This window comes from Taudactylus pleione, unplaced genomic scaffold (genome assembly GCF_031769625.1).
Source record: "Taudactylus pleione unplaced genomic scaffold, aTauple2 ptg000609l, whole genome shotgun sequence".
Taxonomy (NCBI): Eukaryota; Metazoa; Chordata; class Amphibia; order Anura; family Myobatrachidae; genus Taudactylus; species Taudactylus pleione.
The window spans coordinates 13,672,659-13,693,461 of record NW_028285011.1 but is presented as its reverse complement, the minus strand read 5'-3'; the positions used below and the strand labels follow the sequence as shown (position 1 = coordinate 13,693,461).

The 20,803-nt window shown below is 45.0% G+C and overlaps 1 protein-coding gene across 1 annotated transcript in view; it reads left to right on the top strand.

Annotated features, from left to right (window-relative positions):
• The window catches only part of CNOT11 (CCR4-NOT transcription complex subunit 11), a 30,233-nt gene extending 13,273 nt beyond the window's left edge, over positions 1–16,960 (top strand). Inside the window, exons 5-7 of the mRNA XM_088454182.1 lie at positions 2,008–2,210; positions 15,080–15,176; positions 15,852–16,960. Of these exons, the coding sequence (XP_088310308.1) occupies positions 2,008–2,210; positions 15,080–15,176; positions 15,852–16,049 (498 nt within the window). The 3' untranslated portion in view covers positions 16,050–16,960. The remainder of the gene's footprint in view (positions 1–2,007; positions 2,211–15,079; positions 15,177–15,851) is intronic.
• Positions 16,961–20,803: the final 3,843 nt, after the last annotated feature.

Genomic DNA, 20,803 nt, shown 5'->3' with positions numbered 1-20,803 from the left:
TAATATTTCAGAATGGAGTCGGATGTATGATAATCAGGGCATAGAACACCCCACACAGCAAAAGTAGAAATCCACGGGTTGGTTTGTGTTGAAATAATGCAATCAAAATATAGATACCCTCTATTTTCTTAAAAATAATGCTTAGAAAATCAAGTAAGTATCAGATGGAGGTAGAGTGTGGTCTACTGTGGTTAAATATTGGGTGTAATGACAGCTGTAGGTACATGAAAAAATTGTTGTGGGGCTACAGTATATATTTTTCTCAACTGATAAGAATACATAATGCCACTAGCATCAAAGACATTCTTTATCTTCGCAATCCCTGCTTCTCTCCACCTCAAGTATGTAATAGTGTCGTGCAGACCAGGTACGAAATCCGGCTTTTCTCAGATGGTTACATACTTTTTAGCAATATGAAGAGTCTCTAGTTTCTTATTAATGGATAGCCATGAATGATGGGTGTCATGAAAAATAACACTGAAGTTGAGTGGGAGGGAGCTTAGATTGCTGGATTTGTAGTAGGTCAATAAGAATTCACCCTTGAGTGCCAGGTTATTGGGAACATGGGATTGTCAAAAAAACCATCCTGCAATGTACCAAAATAATGTATAGTTTTGGAAGACAGCTCATATATGCAGAAAGCTAATGTCTCCTTGCAACTTACTTTGTAATAGTTTACAATAGTGAATTCAAGGTTTTCTACTTCAGGGTCCATAGGGTCCTGTGGAACCCTATGGACTTCGTAGAAATAGAGATAACAAGGGTAAGTTCTTACCATATCTCATATTTTTACCCTGCCAATTTTAAAAATAACATTGTGCATCTGCATATATCGGTAATTGGTAACTTAATTGGAAGCTTTTGCATGACATCAGCTTGGAAAAGAGTACTGACTTAATTACCGTGTTCCTACCTATCGAGTAAATTGGAAAATAGTTTTTTTTTAATTGAGGGTAAGGCCCCTGTTTAATTAGATGTGTATAAGTCTTGTATAGATATAGGAGCCCATTTATCAATAATCAGATACATTATTGCGCCCATTAGACGGCGCACACAGGGATCCAGGCATCATCTGTTTCTTCACTCCTCCATCGGGACTATACTGTGCATGCACTGTCTGCAGACAATGCATGTGCGGCAGTCATTGCTGTGGATCCCCCTCAGTAAATTTTGTGAAGTGTTAGCCCACTGCACCTTCAATCCTGCAGATACATCTTCTGTCATCAAACTATTTTCAATTTATATTTACTGCACTCTCATGTGCTCAGTTGTAACTTTCCATTGACATGGGAATTAGTCCCCCAAGCTGTCAGCAGAGGAATTCATCATGCATTCATTATATTGTGATTAATATTATCAACTTGTTTAAAATTTGCTTTATTATTTTGATTATATATGACCGTGCCGGTTTTTCATTTCACGTTGCATGATGATTTCACCCTTTTTGGGTTTATTTTTCACATTATATTACTTTTGATATGTTTGTTCATGTGAATATGCTTTGTAGTTCTGCTCTGTTTTATTGCTTGATTACTAAAAGTTAAGAAACCTACCAACAATTCAGAACTACATCTCTATTCGCCTTATAGGCTTCTCAGCAATATATTATTATACTGCACATGGCGAGAGAAGTTACCACCAGAAAGTAAAATGATTACTGTACTTTTAGGCACTGTAGTTTCTGCTCTACACCAGTGATAGGGAAGCCCTCCAAGCCTTTACTTGTAGGCCCCAGTTCTTTTCTTTTTTTTTCAAAATTATTTACGGTTGTAATACTTGCGTAAAAGTCCTGCTGATGTTAGAGATTAATTGCTAGAAATATATTAATTTAACCTACTATTGAGATTAAAAGTAATGTGCAGCCATTTCGAAGGATAGAGGGCTGCCCAATGTGGCCCCCCGAATTAGATCATTTTCACTTTTCACTGTACTACACCCAGCTTGTTTGCAATGCATTCATATTAATAGTAGTGGTGACGGGCTTTATTTTTTTTTCTCTTCGTACAGCTCCTTGGAGAGTTGGAGAAAGACCCTAAGCTGGTTTATCACATTGGTCTCACCCCTGCCAAGCTTCCAGACCTCGTAGAAAACAATCCCTTGGTTGCAATTGAAATGCTGTTAAAATTAATGCAGTCCAGTCAAATCACAGAATATTTTTCTGTTCTGGTGAACATGGACATGTCCTTGCATTCAATGGAAGTTGTTAATCGGTGAGTAACTATAATTATTCATAGTATATTTAAAATTGTTTACCTTTTTATTATATTGTTTAGTCATTTGCTGCTTCAGAGTCCATAGGGTCCACAAAATATACCTTGGGGCATGTAGTTGGAAAGATCCATTACACCAAACAGGCACAGCCTTAAAGCTCCCAGCATGCACTGATCCCCCTCACTACATACCCCGCCTCCAGCCGCAGGCATTGTGTTTTTTTGTTTTGGTGCGTGGCAAGTATCCAGACGCACCTGTTTAACAGTGGGACTGCCTAGGCAGTCCCAAGCTTTCTTTTGATTTACCTTAGTTTTTTGAACTTCTGAGTCAAGCAATACTAGGCGCCGAATAGGACGCAGTTACTGTGACTCACATCTACCGATGCCGAAATGCCAGTAACGCTATATGCCCTGGAGATTTCGGCGGGCCTCAGCGAGGCTTAGCTAGCGGCGTTGCTGGGGTCCGGACTGCAATCGGATTCATGGACATGGCAGGCTAGCGATTCCTCGTGAGGAGAATCGTGCGCAATGCAGTCCAGGCCTCCGGTGTAGGAGATGCATCAGAGACGGCTGCGGGTAAAGGCCTCATGTAACATGTATCACTAAGGCGGCCGAGTCCATGTTGTCTGTTGCCGGAAATGGGTAGTAGACGCACCTGTTAGCGTCTGCTACTGTGAGGCCAGCATTCCCGTGCGGCAAAATCGTAGCTTGGGGAAGATAGGCGCTCCCTCGGCAGCTTCTCCCCCCCGACTCGGACGCAACTTCCGGTTACGGATTCCTGCCTCTGGGTTGCTACTTCTGATCACCTCGTGTATGTGAGACGCTCGCAGTTCACAGTTGTGCGTACCTCTGCAGGCTGGTTGTCTCAGAGGTCTGGTCTGTCTCCATGTATACCTCTCCGCTGGGTCTGGTATATAGCGCTCTATAACCTGCCAATACCCCGGCAGGGCTGGTCAGTTGTTTCAGAGTCAATTTGAAATAGCAAATGTATGTATTTATGCATTATATGTGACTTTCATGCTAGCTGCTGTACATACTTTTTTTTTTTTTCTTTAAACTGTCCGTTATATCTATCACTGTTTCTCCTCATCCCTCTGAAAAGGTGTGTGGGGTTTTTCATAGGTGAAGTGAGTCACATTGCATCTATACTGTACACCTTATACCGATCACACATTTGGCATGTCTGAGGGTAAAGGTGAAAAGGGTGAGCCTCCGATGCTCAAGTCATGTAAATCCTGTCTGAACAGGATATTGTGCAAGATGGGTTGTGTAGTGCCTGTTGTAAACAGTCACCTTTCCTATCTGGTACACCTGCACCTACACAAGAGCCATCTTGGGTGGTGTCTTGGTTGCAGGTTTTGTCGCATATGGTGGATAAGGTCGCAGCGTCACGTGCTCCTACCATGATATTGCCTCCTAATGTGAGATACCCACAGCAGTTGCATCCTTCTGTGTACATGTCCCCTATGAATCCCTGTTGGTTTGATTCTTCTGCTCACTCTAGTCAGAGTATGCTGCCGTCTTTAGCCAGTGACAGTAAAGAAACGGGCATAAGAGAGGTTCTCTTCAGACATTACCTCAGGATTCTGACCCACCCTCCTCATCAAACTCTGATACTCAGAGTTCTGGGTCTTACTCAGTGGAAGACCATCAATCCTCTGTGGATGTCCCCTCTCTGGTGAGATTAGTTAGATCTCTCCTCAGTATAGAGGAAGAGGTGGTGCCGCCGAAAGCTAAGACTCCGGTCTTTAGGCGGCAAAAGGTGGCTAGAGATTATTTTCCTCAGTCTGAGCAACTGACGATGCCCATTGCCTGCTTACAAGAGCACTGCTAGGTAATAAATTGGAAAAAGTCCCCTCTTTCTCCAACTCAGCGGATAGTGCACTTGGAGGTGCTGCTGGACTCTCTGGTCCAGAGGATTCTCCTACCAGAGGACAAGATTGTGGCACTACAATCTCCTGTGCGCAGTCTACTCTGCAATCAGTGTGTCAGTTCACCGGGCAATGCAGGTGCTGGGCTCCATATGCCACATTCGATATGGTGGCATATGCCCAGTTCAATTCCAGGTCCCTGCAGCAATGGATTCTGTCTCATTGGGATGGTTAGTATAATCGGATAAAGTCTCAGATGATCCGCTCCTCGCCAGAGGTTCGGCTCTCCCTCACTTGGTGGCTGGAGACGACTCATTTAGACAAGGGTCGACTGTTATGGGTCCCAGATTGGGTACTCCTCACCATGGATGCAAGTCTGCGAGGATGGGGTGCGGTGACAGGGCGTCACACCTTTCAGGCAAGGTGGACGATTCAGGAAAGTTACCTACCGATAAATATCTTGGAACTTCGTGCAGTACAGAGCGCTCGGTTTGGCGCAGGACCTTCTTCATGGCAGGCCTGTTTAGATTCAGTCCGAGAATGCGACCACAGTGGCCTACATCAACCATCATCTTCGCCACTAAGTGGCGAAGATTCTGCTGTGGACAGAACGCCACCTTCCAGCAGTCTCTGCCATATTCATCCCAGGAGTCCTCAACTGGGAAACTGACTTCCTAAGTCATCAGGACATACACTTCGGAGAGTGGGCTCTTCATCCGGACGTCTTTCAATTCCTGGTGGACAGGTGGGGATTACCAGACGTAGACCTCATGGCGTCACGCCACAACCACAAGGTCCCCAGGTACGGCTCCAGAACGAAGGACCCCTCAGCCGCCTTCCTGGATGCTCTGGCGTTTAAGTGGAACTTCAGGTTGCCATACCGGTTTCCTCCAATATCCCTCCTCAAGATTCGTCAAAGTTCAAGCAGGAAGGCGGCAATACTTCAAAGTTCAAGCAGGAAGGCGGTTAATACTAAAGCTCCTGCCTGGCCCAGGAGACATTGGTTCGCCGATCTGACTATTCTATCCATAGACAGGCCACTGCCTCTACGACCAGATTTGCTAGTGCAGGGTCCCTGCCTTTATCAGGATTTACCTCAGCTGGCTTTTGACGGTGTGACCATTGAGGCTTCCGTCTTAAAAGCCAAGGGTTTCTCTGCTTGTGATCCAGACGATGATGAGTGCAAGGAAGCCTGCTTCAGCCCGCATCTATCACAGGATTTGTCATTCATATTTTCATTGGTGTTCCCAAATAAAATATGACCCTAAGGGTTTCAGGAGTACTTGCTTTTCTGCAGGCTGGGTTAACCTTAGGGCTGCACCTGGCTACCTTGAGGGTTCAGCTTTCTGCTTTGTCAGCTTTGTTCCAGCGCAGAATTGCGCCCCTGGGAGATGTAGAACCCCCTGCAAAAATGTTCTTATGACTGCAACCTCCGTTTGTCCTGGTTTCTCAGGGCGATTCAAGCTCCCCCCTTTTGAACCCTTGGATAAGAGGACTTAAGATGGTTGACAGCGAAGACTTTTTTTTTTTTTTTTTTTTTTTTTCTCCTCAGCTCGTAGTTTCTGACTTGACAGCACTGTCATGTCACACTCTCTCTCCATATTCTGTTTTTCATCAAAATAGAGCTGCCCTTTCTACTAAGGTGGGTTATCTTCCGAAGGTGGTATCCCGTTTCCATATAAATGAGGAAATTGTAGTCCTGGCTTTTCAGTCTTCAAACCTGTCTACAGGTGAAGCTTCCTTGGATGTGGTTCGAGCCCTTCGTATCTACGTAGATCGTACCAGCTCCCGCAAAAAATCAGATTTGCTTTTTGCGTTTATATGGGTTTCACAACCGAGGATGGCCAGCTAACAGACTTAAGCTCGCTGGCTGCATGCGACTTTTGCTCAAGTCCTATATACAGGCTGATCTCCCTGTTCCTAACAAGGTGACTGCACATTCTACTCGGTCTGTCGGACCGTTGTGGGCGGTTAGATATGGCGCCTCGGCTGAACTGCTGTGCAAGGCAGCCACTTGGTTTTCTGTCCATACTTTTTTGTCAAATTATATGCCTTTTGATACTTTTGCCTCCCAGGATGCTTGCTTTGGGCGGCAGATTCTCCTCTCTGCTCAGGAGCATCCCCACCCATAAGGGAACTGCTTTAGGACATCCCCAAGGTAGACTCTGTGGACCCTGAAGAAGAAAATCAGAGTTATGGCATAACATACCTCATAACTTTTTTTCTTTGAGGTCCATAGGGTCCACAGAGGCCTCAGTTGGGATCTGTTCTTTGCTCTTTTTTTGTATCACTGATTCTTTCCGTATTTTGAGTTTCTTGGATACATTGTACTTCCTTCTCCACTTTCTGTCTCTTGCTGTTAGGCTTGTTTGCAAACTGCCTGTGGCAGGAGGTGGGGTATGTAGGGAGGGGTACCAGTGCATGCTGGGAGCTTTAAGGCTGTGGCTGTTTGTTGCATTTATTTAGGTGAAATTGATTTAAAAAAAAGTCTCGTAATACAGTAAACTGCCTATTCCCCCCCCCCCCCCCCCCCCAATGAAGCACAGGGAATTAGTTTCCGCATAAATGGTCCCAGCTATTGTCAAAGAATAACAAAAGCTAGGGCAGCAACTTTAATGGTTTGTCTTAGAACCCTATAAGCACATTGGACCTTTATTTTGTATCCCTGAAACTTGTAGAAGTAGACAGGACAGCTGTGAATGACACTGGAAACAGAACCCTGGAAAAATGTGTGTATGTGTGTGTGTATATAGTGTTCACTGTAGCACCCTGCACCTGTTATATATTATATTATATTTTTCTGTTTATTGTATTTTCTTGAAGTAATAAGAGGATGATTATCCTTGTTTCATATAGAGGTCCAGTTGACAATTGTCTGCCACTAAGACTAGAATATATATCTCTGTCTCTATCATCCAGGATGTTTCTTACCTGCTATTAAAATGTAATGCTGTGTTTGGGCTATATGTAACTTTACCTTTGCTTTGTCGTTTCCTGCATGTTTGTGTCCTCTATTTTAAAGATATAATAAAATAGACAACTGATTCTAGTCTATTACTAAATGTCTTACTGCTTGTAGTCCCTCTTTCTTCAGGGTCCATAGGGCTTCACACGGAAACATTGGGGTGTAGGTGGGACCTAGAGGACCGGACACCATCAACAAAGCTTTTCAATCCCAGGATGCTCTGGTCCTTCCCCCTACAGCCCGCTCACAGCCTGAGGGCATTCCAGTTCTGTTGGTGTCCAGCAGAAGCCTGAACCGCCATTATAATAGGAGGCTGCATTAAGCAGCCCAAGCTTTTATTTTATGATAATAAATGCATACATACATGCATGCATATTGAGTCTCCCATATCCAAAATGCTTGGGACCAGGGGTATTTTGGATATCAGAATATTCCGTAGTTTGGAATATTTGCATACCATAATGAAATGTCTTGGGAATGGGACCCAAATCTAAACACACAATGCATTTATGTTCTATATACACCTTAGGCTGCAGGTCATTTTATACAATATTTTTTTATAATTTTGTGCATCAAAAAAAGTTTGTGTAAATACATGAAATTAATTTATATTTCATATATACCTTATACACAAAGCCAGAAGGTTATTTTATACTGTATTTTAATAATTTTGTGCTTTAAACAAAGTTTGTGTACATTTGAACCATCAGAAAGCAATGGTTTCACTTTCCCAGGCTTGCTAAAAATATTCCGTATTTTGGAACATTTGGATATGAGAGGCTCAACCTGTGTGTGTGTGTGTGTGTGTGTGTGTGTGTGTGTGTGTGTATATATATATATAATTTATATATTTTATCTAGGGCGAGCAGCACCAGACTGTCCTCCGGACATCTGTGCTACCGAGGAGGACTACCTAGCAGACCCCAGACTGCAGCCTGGAACCCCTTTCACGGGGCCCGCATTGTTACGCAGTTTTGCCTCCTGTCTCAGGAGACAGATCTGAGGCGCTGATGTGAACACTGTTGCGCCAACGACTCCACTAGACCACTGGGGCTTATAACATACTGGTGCAGGGCATATGTAAGGAGGCCAAGGGACCCGGTGGTTAATGTCCGCAAGGGGATAAGGTGCTCTCCTTGCAGGCCCTCCCCCCAGTCCAGGGTGCCATTCCACTGCGGTCTTGGTGTTCCCTGGGCTGCTCCTCTGTCCACCCAGAGATGCGCGACAGCCGTTCTCTACAAGCAGGTTTACAGGAACGCTGGGTCCAGTCTCCCTGTATACCTCTCCCACGGGCCAGGTCATACAGCGCTATATCTTTCTAGCCACTGTGGTCTATGTAGTTGATTTTAGTGCACATTGTAAACATGTTGTTCTGCGTTTGTATGTGACTTGTGCTAGCACTAATCTCTACTTTCTATACTGTAACAGTGATCGTGGTGAGTGACAAAATGTGGGTCCCAGGGACCCTCCACTTTAAAAAAAAAAAAAAAAGGGGTCCTACCTGACCATTTCTAGTCCCATCATAATTTATGCTTTAGAGCTCCTCATATGCCTCTCAGACCTCCCCTAACAAATGATGCCACACAGCCATGCCCGGCATTTACACATTATGCCGCACATTAATGCCCGGTCTTTACACATTATGCCATGCAGTAATAGCCCTTATAAATGATGCCACACAGTCCTGCCCAGCCTTTACACGTTATGCCACACATTAATGCCCTTTAGTCCCTCTATGCATTTCTCTCGCAGTAGTCCCCCTATGTGTTGCCCCCAGCCTAATGCCCAGGTCACTCACACCTTCAATTGGGCCTAATGCCCCCTATGTAGCCCGGGCCTTGTGCCCACCTATATAACCACAGGCCAACGGTGGCCAAAGGCCGCCTACCCGTAGGCTGCAGGGGGGAGCTTCGTTAGCTCTTTTTCTTTCCACACCCCCGCAGTCCTCTTCGGTCCTCAGCTTAATTTTTCTGACGCTGGCCCGTCCTGGCCAGCGGCGCCACCTCTTCCTTTCTTCCTCCTTGATCGCGCCGTCTTCTGGCCTCTTGCACGGCCGCCGGAACTGTTGCCACGCCGCTGCTCTTGTCTTCTGGAGGTCCTCAATCCTCCCCTCCGCCGCCGGTACTGAAGTTTCCCGCTCAGCGGCATCTAATTCAAGATGCCGCGAGTGGGCAGGGCTATGATGCGGCAAGCCGCGATTGGCTCGTCGCATCTGCCTCCTATTGGCTTCTGGACCGTGAGCCATGTTTGGCTCGCGGCCAGTGCCAAACAGCCACCGCCGCTTGGCTACCGGGCAGCGAGCTCTGCTCAGCTTGCGTCCGAAGCCAAGCTTCTCCCGCCGCCACTTTACCGCCGACTCTGGTGGAAGGGACCAGGCGGTCCCTTCACCAGGTACCCGCCGCGGTGGCTTACCCGGCGCTGGGAACAAACACACTGTCCCAGCGCCGGGTACGGATGCTGCGCCGATGCTGGGATCAGACACTTGATCCCATCACGGCTTTCCACAGCAGCAGCCAATGAGTCTATCTGACTATCATTGGCTGCTCTAACAGACAGCCTTGTCTTTCTTGGGGACGCGCTGTGCTGCAGCCAGCTGTCAGGGATTGGCCACCGCACAGCGTGTCCCCGGCTTCTTTAAAAAAGTGAGTCCCCAGTGCCCAATATCGGGTAAAATACGCGCTGTAGCGCATATTTGCGAACACTGTGTACAGCTGCCCTTTTATTCTACTATACCCTGACATACTAAGGTATAGGGGGTTCATTGTACTTCACATTTCCCAGATGCTTGTGAGGGCTATCACATACTTTATAACTTGGTTGTATGCTACACTGTGCCATATTATCCAGGGTGTTCACTGCACTGTAACATAATGTGTATTCTGTTGTTTTTCTTTCCTCTGCCAGCCATAAGAATAAGCGGCCAGAAGCTGCTCCTCCTACTCTGGTGTCTTGTAAGTACTGCTCTGCGGGCTTAGCCACAAAGGACCTCATTCAGGATGGTCTCTGTATTGTTACACAGCGCCAGGCCCATCAGCCCCGGCGTCTCTCCCTCAGGACCCACCCCGGGCACCCTTTTCACAAATGCTGGCAAAACCTATGGACCAAGTAGCAGACCCCATGGTAGCTCCCCCTATGGGATGGCCACAGCAGGTACTCCCTGCAAATGCTTTGCATTTCCCATGGGTAGGAGTACTGTCTACCTCAGTACATAGTTTGGCTAATACCTCTACGGTTTTTCAGCAAATGCTGCAAAGAGAAAAGCCTTTACCCACTAAACCTACTATATCATCTTCCCAATCCACACAGTTATCTGATTCTGAGCTATCATCTGGGGAGGCAGAAGACACAGAACTCTCACTCTGATTCCGTATCGGGAGAAGAGGAGCCACCCCCTAAACAAAATATACCTGCTCTTGTGAGAGCTGTTAAAACTATTCTACAAATAGAAGAGGATGAACTCGCTCCTAAGAAAAAACATGCACTTTTTTTAAGCGACAAAAGGTTTTTACCAGAGTTTCCTCGCTATCTGATGAAGTTTGGAATATGCCCGGTAAAAGGTTTCAAATTCCAAAACTGTTACGTTCCTATTACCCTCTTCCAGCTACTGATTGTACTAAATGGGAAGTTCCCCCCAGCAGTGGATTCTCATGTAACATGTCTGGTTAATAATGCCACCTCACCCATCCGTACTGCAACCTCCTTGAAGGAGCCTACAGATAGACTTATAGAAGCTTGTCATAAATCTATATACTCTCTTACAGGAGCTATTACTTGTCCTGCTACGGCCTGGGGGGCAAAAGCCATTGAGAGTTGGACAGAGGCCCTAGAAGAGACCTTTCCCCCTGATGCTTCGAGGGAACAGCTGTCCTACATATCTCACATTAGAGATGCAGCCTCCTACTTATGAGAGCCGTATCCATAGCCGCTTCACCTATCTGCCACTTCGGTAGTGGCCCGCCATATTCTTTGGCTACATTCCTGGAAAGCAGATTCAGAATCAAAACGGGCTGTAGAGTCTCTCCCTTATGCAGGAGACATCCTATTCGGTCGAGAATTGGATAAAATTGTGACTACTTTGTATTATATGCAGAGGGCAGGAACGCCCTCTCGTTATCAGCCAAAGCCTTGGAAGTCATACTTTCGGTCCTTTTCGCCCTCATGGAAAAGCAAAGGGTCAGTTTTTGTTTTGTTTTTTCCATGGCAGCAGACATCGACTAAGGCCTCCAATCCAAGGGCCAAACAGACCTGGGCTACTAGACGTCCACCTGCCAAGTCTGAGGACAAGCCTACAACCTGACTGAGAGGGCCTCTCCCTGGGTGGGAGACAGACTTATTCAATTCGCTCAGGTGTGTCGTCAAGCCATGTCAGATGCCTGGGTTTCCCATGGATACGCCCTCTCATTCCTGATAACACCCCCTCAAGCAGTTAATTTACACAGAATCTCCATCGGACCCAACCAAGGCCCTGCTGCTCCAAAAAGTCATACAGTCTTTACTGACTTCAGGAGTAATAATTTGGGTCCCCTCCTCACAACGGGGAAAGGGCTATTATTCTGCCCTTTTCTTAGTTCAGAAGCCCAATGGGTCTCGTAGGCCTATCCTCAACCTCATATCTTTGAACAAGTTTTATCAGGGTGCCCAGGTTGCGTATGGAAACCCTCCTTTATGGCTGCCTCTCTTTGTCAACAAGGGATCAGACTGCTCCCATACTTGGATGATTTCTTGCTGTTGGCCAGCTCCCCAGAGACTCTTCACTGCAATCTACAGGTAACCATTGCCTTTCTTCAAATGTACGGTTGGCTGATCAACTGGAAAAAATCTTCCCTGACGCCCTCCCAAAGGATGGTACAATTGGATTCCCTCCTGGACTCTTGAGTGCAGAGAATCTTCCGAACAGCGGACAAAATTTCAGCAATCCAGCACAGACTATGCAGACTGCTCTACAATCGCTGAGTGTCAATTCACTATGCAATGCATGCCTTAGGATCAATGGTGTCCACCTTCGATATGGTAGAGTTCATCCAGTATCACTCCAGACCCCTACAACACCTGATCCTCCCCAGGTGGAACTGGCTACCCCATCTGCTCAAATCCCAGGACTATGAAACCCCCCAGAGGTTCGCCTGACCCTAGCCTGATGGCTACAGACTTCCCATGTGAACAAGGTTCGTCCCTTTTGGATCCCAGACTGGGCTCTCCTCACCACGGACGCTAGCCTCCGAGGGTGGGGCGCAGTGACCGGCCAGCACTCCTTCCAGGGCCGATGGTCCCCAGTCGATTGCAGTGTTACCATTCAACATCCTGGAACTTCGAGCCATCTACAGAGCTCTCACTCTGGCTCAGAATATTCTGAAAAACAAGTAGTCCGACAACGCCACGGCTGTATCCTACCTCAATCACAAAGGGGACACTCTTAAGTCAGTCAGCAATGACAGAAGTGTCCTGATTTCTCACATTGGCCGAACGCAATCTTCCAGCCATCTCCGCAGTGTTCTTCCCGGGGATTCTCAATTGGGGAGCGGATTTCCTCAGCCGTCTCGACGTGCATGCAGGAGAATGGTCTTTACTTCCTGAAGTCTTTCAGCTTCTAGTGGACAAATGGGGTCTTCCGGAAGTGGATCTCATGGCCTCAAGACACAACAATAAACTTCCAATTTATGGAGCCAGAACACAGGACCCCTACGCGGCCTTTGTAAGCATTGTCGGTGAAATGAAACTTCCATTTGGCATATCTCTCCCCTCCAATATCTCTACTTTCTCGAGTGCTTCGAAAGTTTAGAGAGGAGGGAGGCACAGTCTTGTTCATAGCTCTTGCTTGGCCCAGACGTCATTGGTACGCCGATCTTCAAAGGCTCTCCATAGACGTTCCTCTATGAGTGGACCTGTTGTCTACCAGATGTTCACACCTTCATGTAAGGTGTTCTACGTATACAACCTTCCTTTGACCCTCCTGTGGCTCCATGGGATTTGTCAGTGATGCTCCAAGTACTTCAGGAACCTACATTCGAATACCTGGTATCAGTGGATGTCAAGTGACTCACTGCAAAGACTGTTTCTTCTGGCTGTAGCATCTGCCCGTAGGGTATCTGATTTAGGGGTGCTTTCATGACTCTCCCCCTTTTTTAATATTTCATCAGGACAGGGCTGTTCTTTGAACACGCCCAGGCTTCCTTCCAAATTGGTTTCTCGCTTCCACCTGAATAAGGAAATTGTGGTTCCGGCCTTTAAATCACCAGACCTCTCGGCAGGTGAGGACTCTTTTGGATGTGGTCCATGCTCTGAAGATCTACGTGGACCGTAGTACTTCCATCAGGAGATCAGACTTTATCCTAAATGGATTCCACAATAAGGGGTGGCCAGCTAACAAACCGACTCTGGCTTGGTGGATTTGAATGACTCTCACAGGCTTACACGCAGCCTGGCCTTCCTGTGCCGGCTACAGAATCTGCTCATTCTACCCGCTTTGTGGGTCCTTCGTGGGCAGCCCAGCATGGCGCCTCAGCTGAACAGCTATGCAAGGCGGCCACCTGGTCTTCTGTCCACACCTTTCTTAGGTTTTATGCCTTTGATACATTTTCCTCTCTGAAGAAATCTACGCCCGAAAGAAGCATCCTATCAGCACAGGAGTGTGCCCGTCCTTGAACAACTGCTTTGGGACATGCCCTATGGACCCTGAAGAAGAAAAGGAGTTATGGTAAAACTTACCTTGGTTAACTCTTTCTTCGAAGTCCATAGGGCACCCGCTCTGATGCTGCTAGCTTCTATGGGTTTCTTTTCCTGGTCACTTGTTTCCTTCTCTGGTTTAGTGTGATTCCTCAGTGTACCAGTCTTCCTTCTCTCCTATCTTGCTCCTGCCTTGGGCTTGTTCACAAAACTGGTGCCCTCAGGCTGTGGGCGGGGTATAGGGGGAAGGGCTGGAGCATCCTGGGATTGCTGTTGGTGTCTGGTCCTCCAGGTGCCACCTACACCCCAATGTCTCCCTATGGACTTCGAAGAAAGAGAATAAACAAAGCTAAGTTTTACCATAACTCTCCTTTTTTCCCCACATTACACTGATGGGACAGTGTCCCAGTGGCCAGGTTTCTTTGTGAGGTTAGGTAGGATTGTTTAATGTTATGTGAATGATAATGGTTGGCAGAAAGTAAATTTCCTCACCATTGGCTTATGCAGTGCTAATTTTTAGCTTTCATTTCTGCGTTCTCCCCAGAAAATGTTGCCAGTCGGGTGGCATAAAGAAGTAGCCAGATGGGGGGCCTTCGCAATATTGAAATGCTGAAATCTTGACCTAATTTATTTAAACTTGAGATTTAAGGCTGGTACACACTAGACGATGTCTAGTGTGCCCAACCTAATCAGTGACAGGATCAGCATACACATTTGCTGGGGAATGACAGCTGGGGCAGTGCTGCATTTTGCACCATAGCCCCCGCTAACTACCACGCTGGTCAGACCTGCATGCAGGGCCGACGGAGGATGTTTTTACTAGATTATTTAGTGTGCTCTGATTCATGCGATTCCTTAAACAGCGCCCAGATTGTCCAACAATTGCTTTTTAGGCACACAATTTTTTTAAACAGTGCCCAGATACTGCACAATAGTTTTGTGGACTACATTTTCCCCTTTGGTCACTGCTCTGGGTAGAGAAGTTGTCGTCTGACCTCCAGTAAACAAGCTTCAATAGTTTTATTACTATTTAGTGCCTACTTCTCCTCTAAAACCAGTGACCGAGTGTTCCCCAGAGGGATTCCGAGGAATTGAATCTATAGTGCATACAAAAGATCTTCTGTTTGCCAGCAACTGTTCCCACACTCAACTGCGCCCTTTATTTTATACAGTGGGAGTGATCTTCTCTGCCCTCCAGTCTGGTGCCTTTCTGGCACAAGTGGCAAAGTCATACTCAAGTTTGTTTGAAACGTCAGTGCAGCGTCTCAGTGATGGGGCGGCAGGGGTCAGTGCAGCACAACTTTTGCCTCCGTCACAGTGCTGCCCGACAGAACGCTGAAATGAGATCTGTTTTGTTTTTTTGTTTGCAGGTTAACTACTGCAGTTGATCTTCCCCCTGAATTCATTCACCTTTATATCTCTAATTGCATATCCACATGCGAGCAAATTAAGGACAAGTATATGCAGGTAAGTGTTACTATAGAACTACCATTTTTTTTTTTTTTTTTCCCCCCTAATTTTATTTTAATGTTTTAAGGTAGTAATGGATTAGATTGTAGATGTCATGGGGTGGTATTTCAATGCCTGTCTGCGCTGCCATCATTGATTTCAGTTTACCATTGTAGAAGCAGCTAATGATGCACATCAGGGTGTCACTTGTTACAGGGGATAATTACATTACTCTTCCCATATACTGTACATGTCTTATTTTTGCCTTTCACCTAAACATTTCAACAGGACACTGGAATGATATATAATAAAATTATTTGGCGCTTTACACAAGGCATGACAGATGGGTGATGCCAGTGTTTACATTTTTCTTAATGCAGCTTTGTATTAGTATATATATATATATATATATATATATAAATATTGCTTTTATTTATAGGATTGCTTTTAAAAATACCAGATGACAAAAATCTAGTACTGGATACTATGTTCTATTCTGCACGTGCTTTTGTGATTTAGAAAAATAGCAATCCTTAATCCTTATGGCTACCAGATGTTCTGTTTGATAATCTGAGCTACACGTTTTAGATCAGTCAGATAATAAAGGAATTAGGAAAGTGGCCCCAAGGCCATATTTATCACACTGTTACTGTTTGCATTACCTGATCCTTTCTTTCTTCTTTTTTCTTCCAGAATCGGTTGGTCAGACTGGTTTGTGTCTTCCTGCAGTCTTTAATTAGAAATAAAATTATCAATGTCCAGGACTTGTTTATAGAGGTGCAGGCGTTTTGCATAGAGTTTAGCAGAATACGAGAAGCAGCCGGCCTTTTCAGACTCTTGAAGACTTTAGACACTGGAGAAAACCCAACAGAAGCAAAACCTACAAAATAGGAGGCGTTTTACCTAGTAACAGAACTACTCCTCCATGTCTTCTACTTCTACTCACTTTTTTTAATGTGGTTAAAAGCATGCTGGTTAGTGGATATGTTCCAATCAGCCTTTAAGCCTACATTACCTGTCAGTATAAGCATATATTTTCTAAGATCCGCATGGAAGGTGATAACTGACATTGGGTGTCTTCATTGATTCTAATACCAGCTAGCAGCCTGTCACTGATAGTCCTTACTCACAATGCTACCTGATGAGAAGATCTGTAGTAAAAAAAAAAAAAAAAGAATGCCTCATCTGTTTCCTGGGTGCTGTAATATTTTTTTTATTTTTTTTGTATGGTTCCACTGTTATTTTAATAGATAACATGAGTACTGTCTTTGTAAGCGGATTCTTTATAAGTCTGTAAGTAAACGGGGACGTCTCCACCATGTGTTTCATTTTTTAAATGTGCATAGCAGATTTCAGGCATTCTTGGACTAGTAGTTCAGCAGAAGTAGTGCCACAGGTTGTTTAAATGTAATCCAACTATGGTATACTTCAATCCATTGTTATATTAACAATGCATCTTGTTAAAATATTAAATTATTCAAGCTACCACCTACAGATTCTCTAATTTTAACACGTGCAGTCTGATGATTAAAAATACAGACCTAGCTTCAGTAAGAACGTGGCACTGGTTATAATGGTGGGTATGAGCTATATATTGTAAATTGTAAATATTACTTTATTTTTCATTGTTCTTTTAAGCCATCTGCTTCTGCACATAATACTACCAAAATAAATCCTATAGGAAGAGGTCTGCAATATACTGTAAATAGTCAACTGTGTATTCCTATGTGTGGTGCTTTTTGTCGCGTTAATACCACTTTTTTGTTTTTAAAATGTGTTAAGAGTAAAATAATCTGACACCATTTGTATGTATAATTTGTTCACAAAAAATACATCAAGGTACTATCATATAGTTAAAAAGAAAATACATAGCAGGAAATCTATCAATTTTGAAAGGAAAGTACCAACCAATCAGCTCCTAACTATATTTTACAAGCTGTGTTTAAAAAATAGAAAAGAAAATTAGGCAATGTGTGCTGTCCTCTTCTTAAATGGTATCTTTAGGTCATAGTTCTCCAGGCACATGTAATGCTGCGCATCCACTACACGACATAGAAAAGACAGCACGATTACAACATTTTTAATCGTGCTATCGTTTCAATGTCTGTGATGTGCCTACACTGAACGTTCAGTGTAGGCACGTCCATCATCCCCGTACATGCTGAACCTGACGTGATCGTCAGGCTGACCAACATGTATTGGCAATGATAGATGTCAAAAACGACCAGCGGGCACGCGCATCGTTTGACAATAAACTGCCTGATTTGCGGGCGATTACCAAGCGATTGAGCGATTAACGATGGTAGTTATCGCTCAATTGCTAGGTTTAATTACCTAGTGGATGGGCAGCATAAAAGATAGAAAAGAGAATACACCTGTAGTGATATTGTATAGAAATGTCAACACCCCAGTAATCGGAAATTGGCAAGAGGTGTCCTCCAGGATAGCCCCCTCCTTTCTCAGATGAGATGCAAAATCAAATAGAACTGATCATGTGGGTAGAATAAACAAATGAATGCTCAAATGAGCGATATAGTTGAACCTCACATAAGTTACTTTTTTGCAGTTTCACAGAGAGATTTGTCCACTTTTAAACAGAGAGATGCAGAAATGATCACATCACCGGCCCCTGTGGAAATCATGAAACCCGGATTTCTCTGCCACTGGAACTGGAATTGACCTCTGTATTAGGATTAAAGTCCCCACATCACTTTACAAACTTGTTTCAATGTATATTTTAGCAAGGAGCCTTGATAAAGATGCAGGTAGGCATTGAAATGCAAGTTTCCTCATAATAGCAATTCTCTTTGTTTATGGGCCACTGCTTTTTCTGGGAGATGGTACTACACCTATATTAGTTGGCATCTGTTAGGAAAATATGTCCAGTTCTGTTTCAGATTGCTAGTCACTGAATTAGTTATAATTACTTAGCCAAGTAGGAATAAAATATAAATTAAAATGTGTGTGGCACAGAAATTATGGTCATCACTCTTTGAAACTTGAGAGACCTAAAGTGGGTGCGGGTAGGCCATTTATAGCCAGTCATTACATTTAGGTGGCTACCAGCAGAATCTACACCTGCATGTGTGTAGGTTGTGCCTCAATGCTCAGTATAGTAGTAATACTGTTTTTGTGGCGATCACAGCTGCTTTTTGACATATGTATTTTATCTATCTTGTTTAGGGCTATTCAACTTGACTTATACTATACACCAGCATTTCTCAAACTCCAGGTTTTAAGGATATCCATGCTTGAGTCCAGATGGCTAAATCAAATTGACCGAGGTCCTAAGTAAGTCACCTGTGCTCAAGCTTGATATCCTTAAAGCCTAGCCTCTAATGGGGGTATTTGGAAACCTTTGCTATACACTGTAGCATAGATACCCAAAAGGTATATACATCGTTATTGGCATAAAAATAATTTTGCTGCCAGAAATTGTTCAACCATGATTTCACTATTCCACTCATATCTCTTTTAAAAAGACACAAGTGGGGCTGTGTCTTGAAGCCTGCCAGCCGGTGAGAGCTGGTCATGGGGCCTCCCTGCAGCTAGACATGCTGGCAGCGATTTATATACATTTTTTTGTGGCACTTCCTCTTTACTAAACTGGAATTTTTGTTTTGCAAACAATATGTAACATTTGTGAGTCTTGATGCAAGATTTAAAGATCAACTTTCTACTGTGTTTTACACCAGTCTTTTGCATTAGGGGTAAATTTACTAAGATTAGTGTTTGGTCAAGTGTGAAATCTTGGGTGAGTTTAGGCATTTTTACCAACTTGGAAATTTACTAAAGGCAAACTCAGAGAGTTCTCTATTGAGACTGAAAATCTCGGGTGAGAATGTAATCTCGATTCAATACACCATCTACCAAACTCGCAAGCACTTTCCGTGGAAAATATACAATTCTGGAATTTACACCCATGATTCTAATCATGATTCTTGGTAATTTTAGCAAACTCTGTCCTAAATAGTAATTTTTCAATATACATATATGTGCAGGCTGCTTGTGTGTTAAAGAATGAGAGTTAATTTGTTTAAAAAAAAAAAAAAAAAAACAGCCCCCCTTTAAATATAAGCTCCTCCACAACTCCCTACAAGCCCATCCGTTTGAAGTCATATATATATATTTTTTTTCCTTTTAATTAGTCTATGCGCAGCGTACATTCCTTGTGTAGCCACGGCGAGGAGGGGGAGCTGACCAGCTGATGGTACTTTGGTGTCTGCTGAGACCTCCTGGACTTGCGAACTTGCTGACTGCTCAGCCTTTTAGAGGGTGGAGGGAGACAGCGCAGTCTACGATGGTGGCGCCATCTTCCTCTATGCAGAGGCTTCCAGTAGTGGAGTGCGCTTGGGTGCGGACTACAGCTGCCAGTGTCTTCCCCATGTAGTGGGTGGCTGGTCACTGGCGCTGGAAGAGTGACGGGGCAGAGCTTCAGGCTGCTGAATTACCCTATGGCATTGATGGAGTCTTTGTGAAACCTGGGGCTGTGTGGCACACTGGAAGCAGCTTTCCCCGATGGATCTCATCCAGGCTGGGAGATGGCTAAGGACTCCTTCATGACCTAGCTCCTCCTTTTGGTGGTGGAAGGCTAACGTTTGTGTCTTAGTTTAATGTAACTCAGTGACACACTGACTTGTTCATGTACCACCTGTCATTTAAGTGTTAGTACTGCTGTACATTTTGTGGTAAGAGTAGGCATTAGTTAAGACTCATGACATCGCTATAGCGTTGAGTCCGTGAGCCGCACATACCTCCACCTTCCCTGGGCGTCGCCAGTGGCCCATAGTTTTCACCCTGTAGTAGTAGTTTTTGGGGCTTGGTGGTTATACTTGCATCACACAGCCGTTACCTGAGGTTGGGACAGCAGATGCGGTGCAATGGGTAGCATTACTGCCTCACCGCACTGAGGTTGTGGGTTCAGTTCCCACTACGGCCCTGACTGGCGTTTCTATGTTCTCTCTGTACTTGCGTGGGTTTCCTCCGGGTACTTTGGTTTAAGCACGATTCCCTACAAGGCCAGGAGCAATGTGATTTTCCCTGGCCAGCCGCTCAACCCAAGGGACTATGCCATAACAGGTGATCTCGGGGATGCTTTACGCTGCCATGCAGGGTCTGGTGATGTGCAGCTGTCCCGGGGTGCTGCGTCTACCCTGGCGGAGCCAGTGGGGGACAGTCTTTGTCGGTCAGTCTCTGACTTTGGTACGCTGGTGGCACTTCAGCGTGATAATTAATATGGAGCTGCTGCGCCTGGTTTGGGAAACCAGGATGCTGGCTTCTGGTGCTGCGGTTCAGGAGAATAAAGAACTGGAGTCTTCCGCAAGTTGCAGCGTAGATCTCATGGCTGATGGGTGCCACTCTTGGGACTGCATGGTTGTGGATTCCAAAATGGGTGAGTCCGTTGCGTTGGCGCAACTGGTCTCCTCATGGATGCTGGGAAAGCACCGAATATGACTTTCCCCATCCCTCTAAACTCTGCTTCTGTTTATCCTCTTCTGCCGGATCATGTATCCAAGTGGGAATTGCCTCCCAGGCTTGACACTGTGGTGGAACTTTTAGCTACCCACTCTGGGTTTGGTGTCCTTTAAGGATTTGGTGGGTTACCTATTGAAAGGTTGTCTCAGGTCCACTAACAGGGGCTTTGA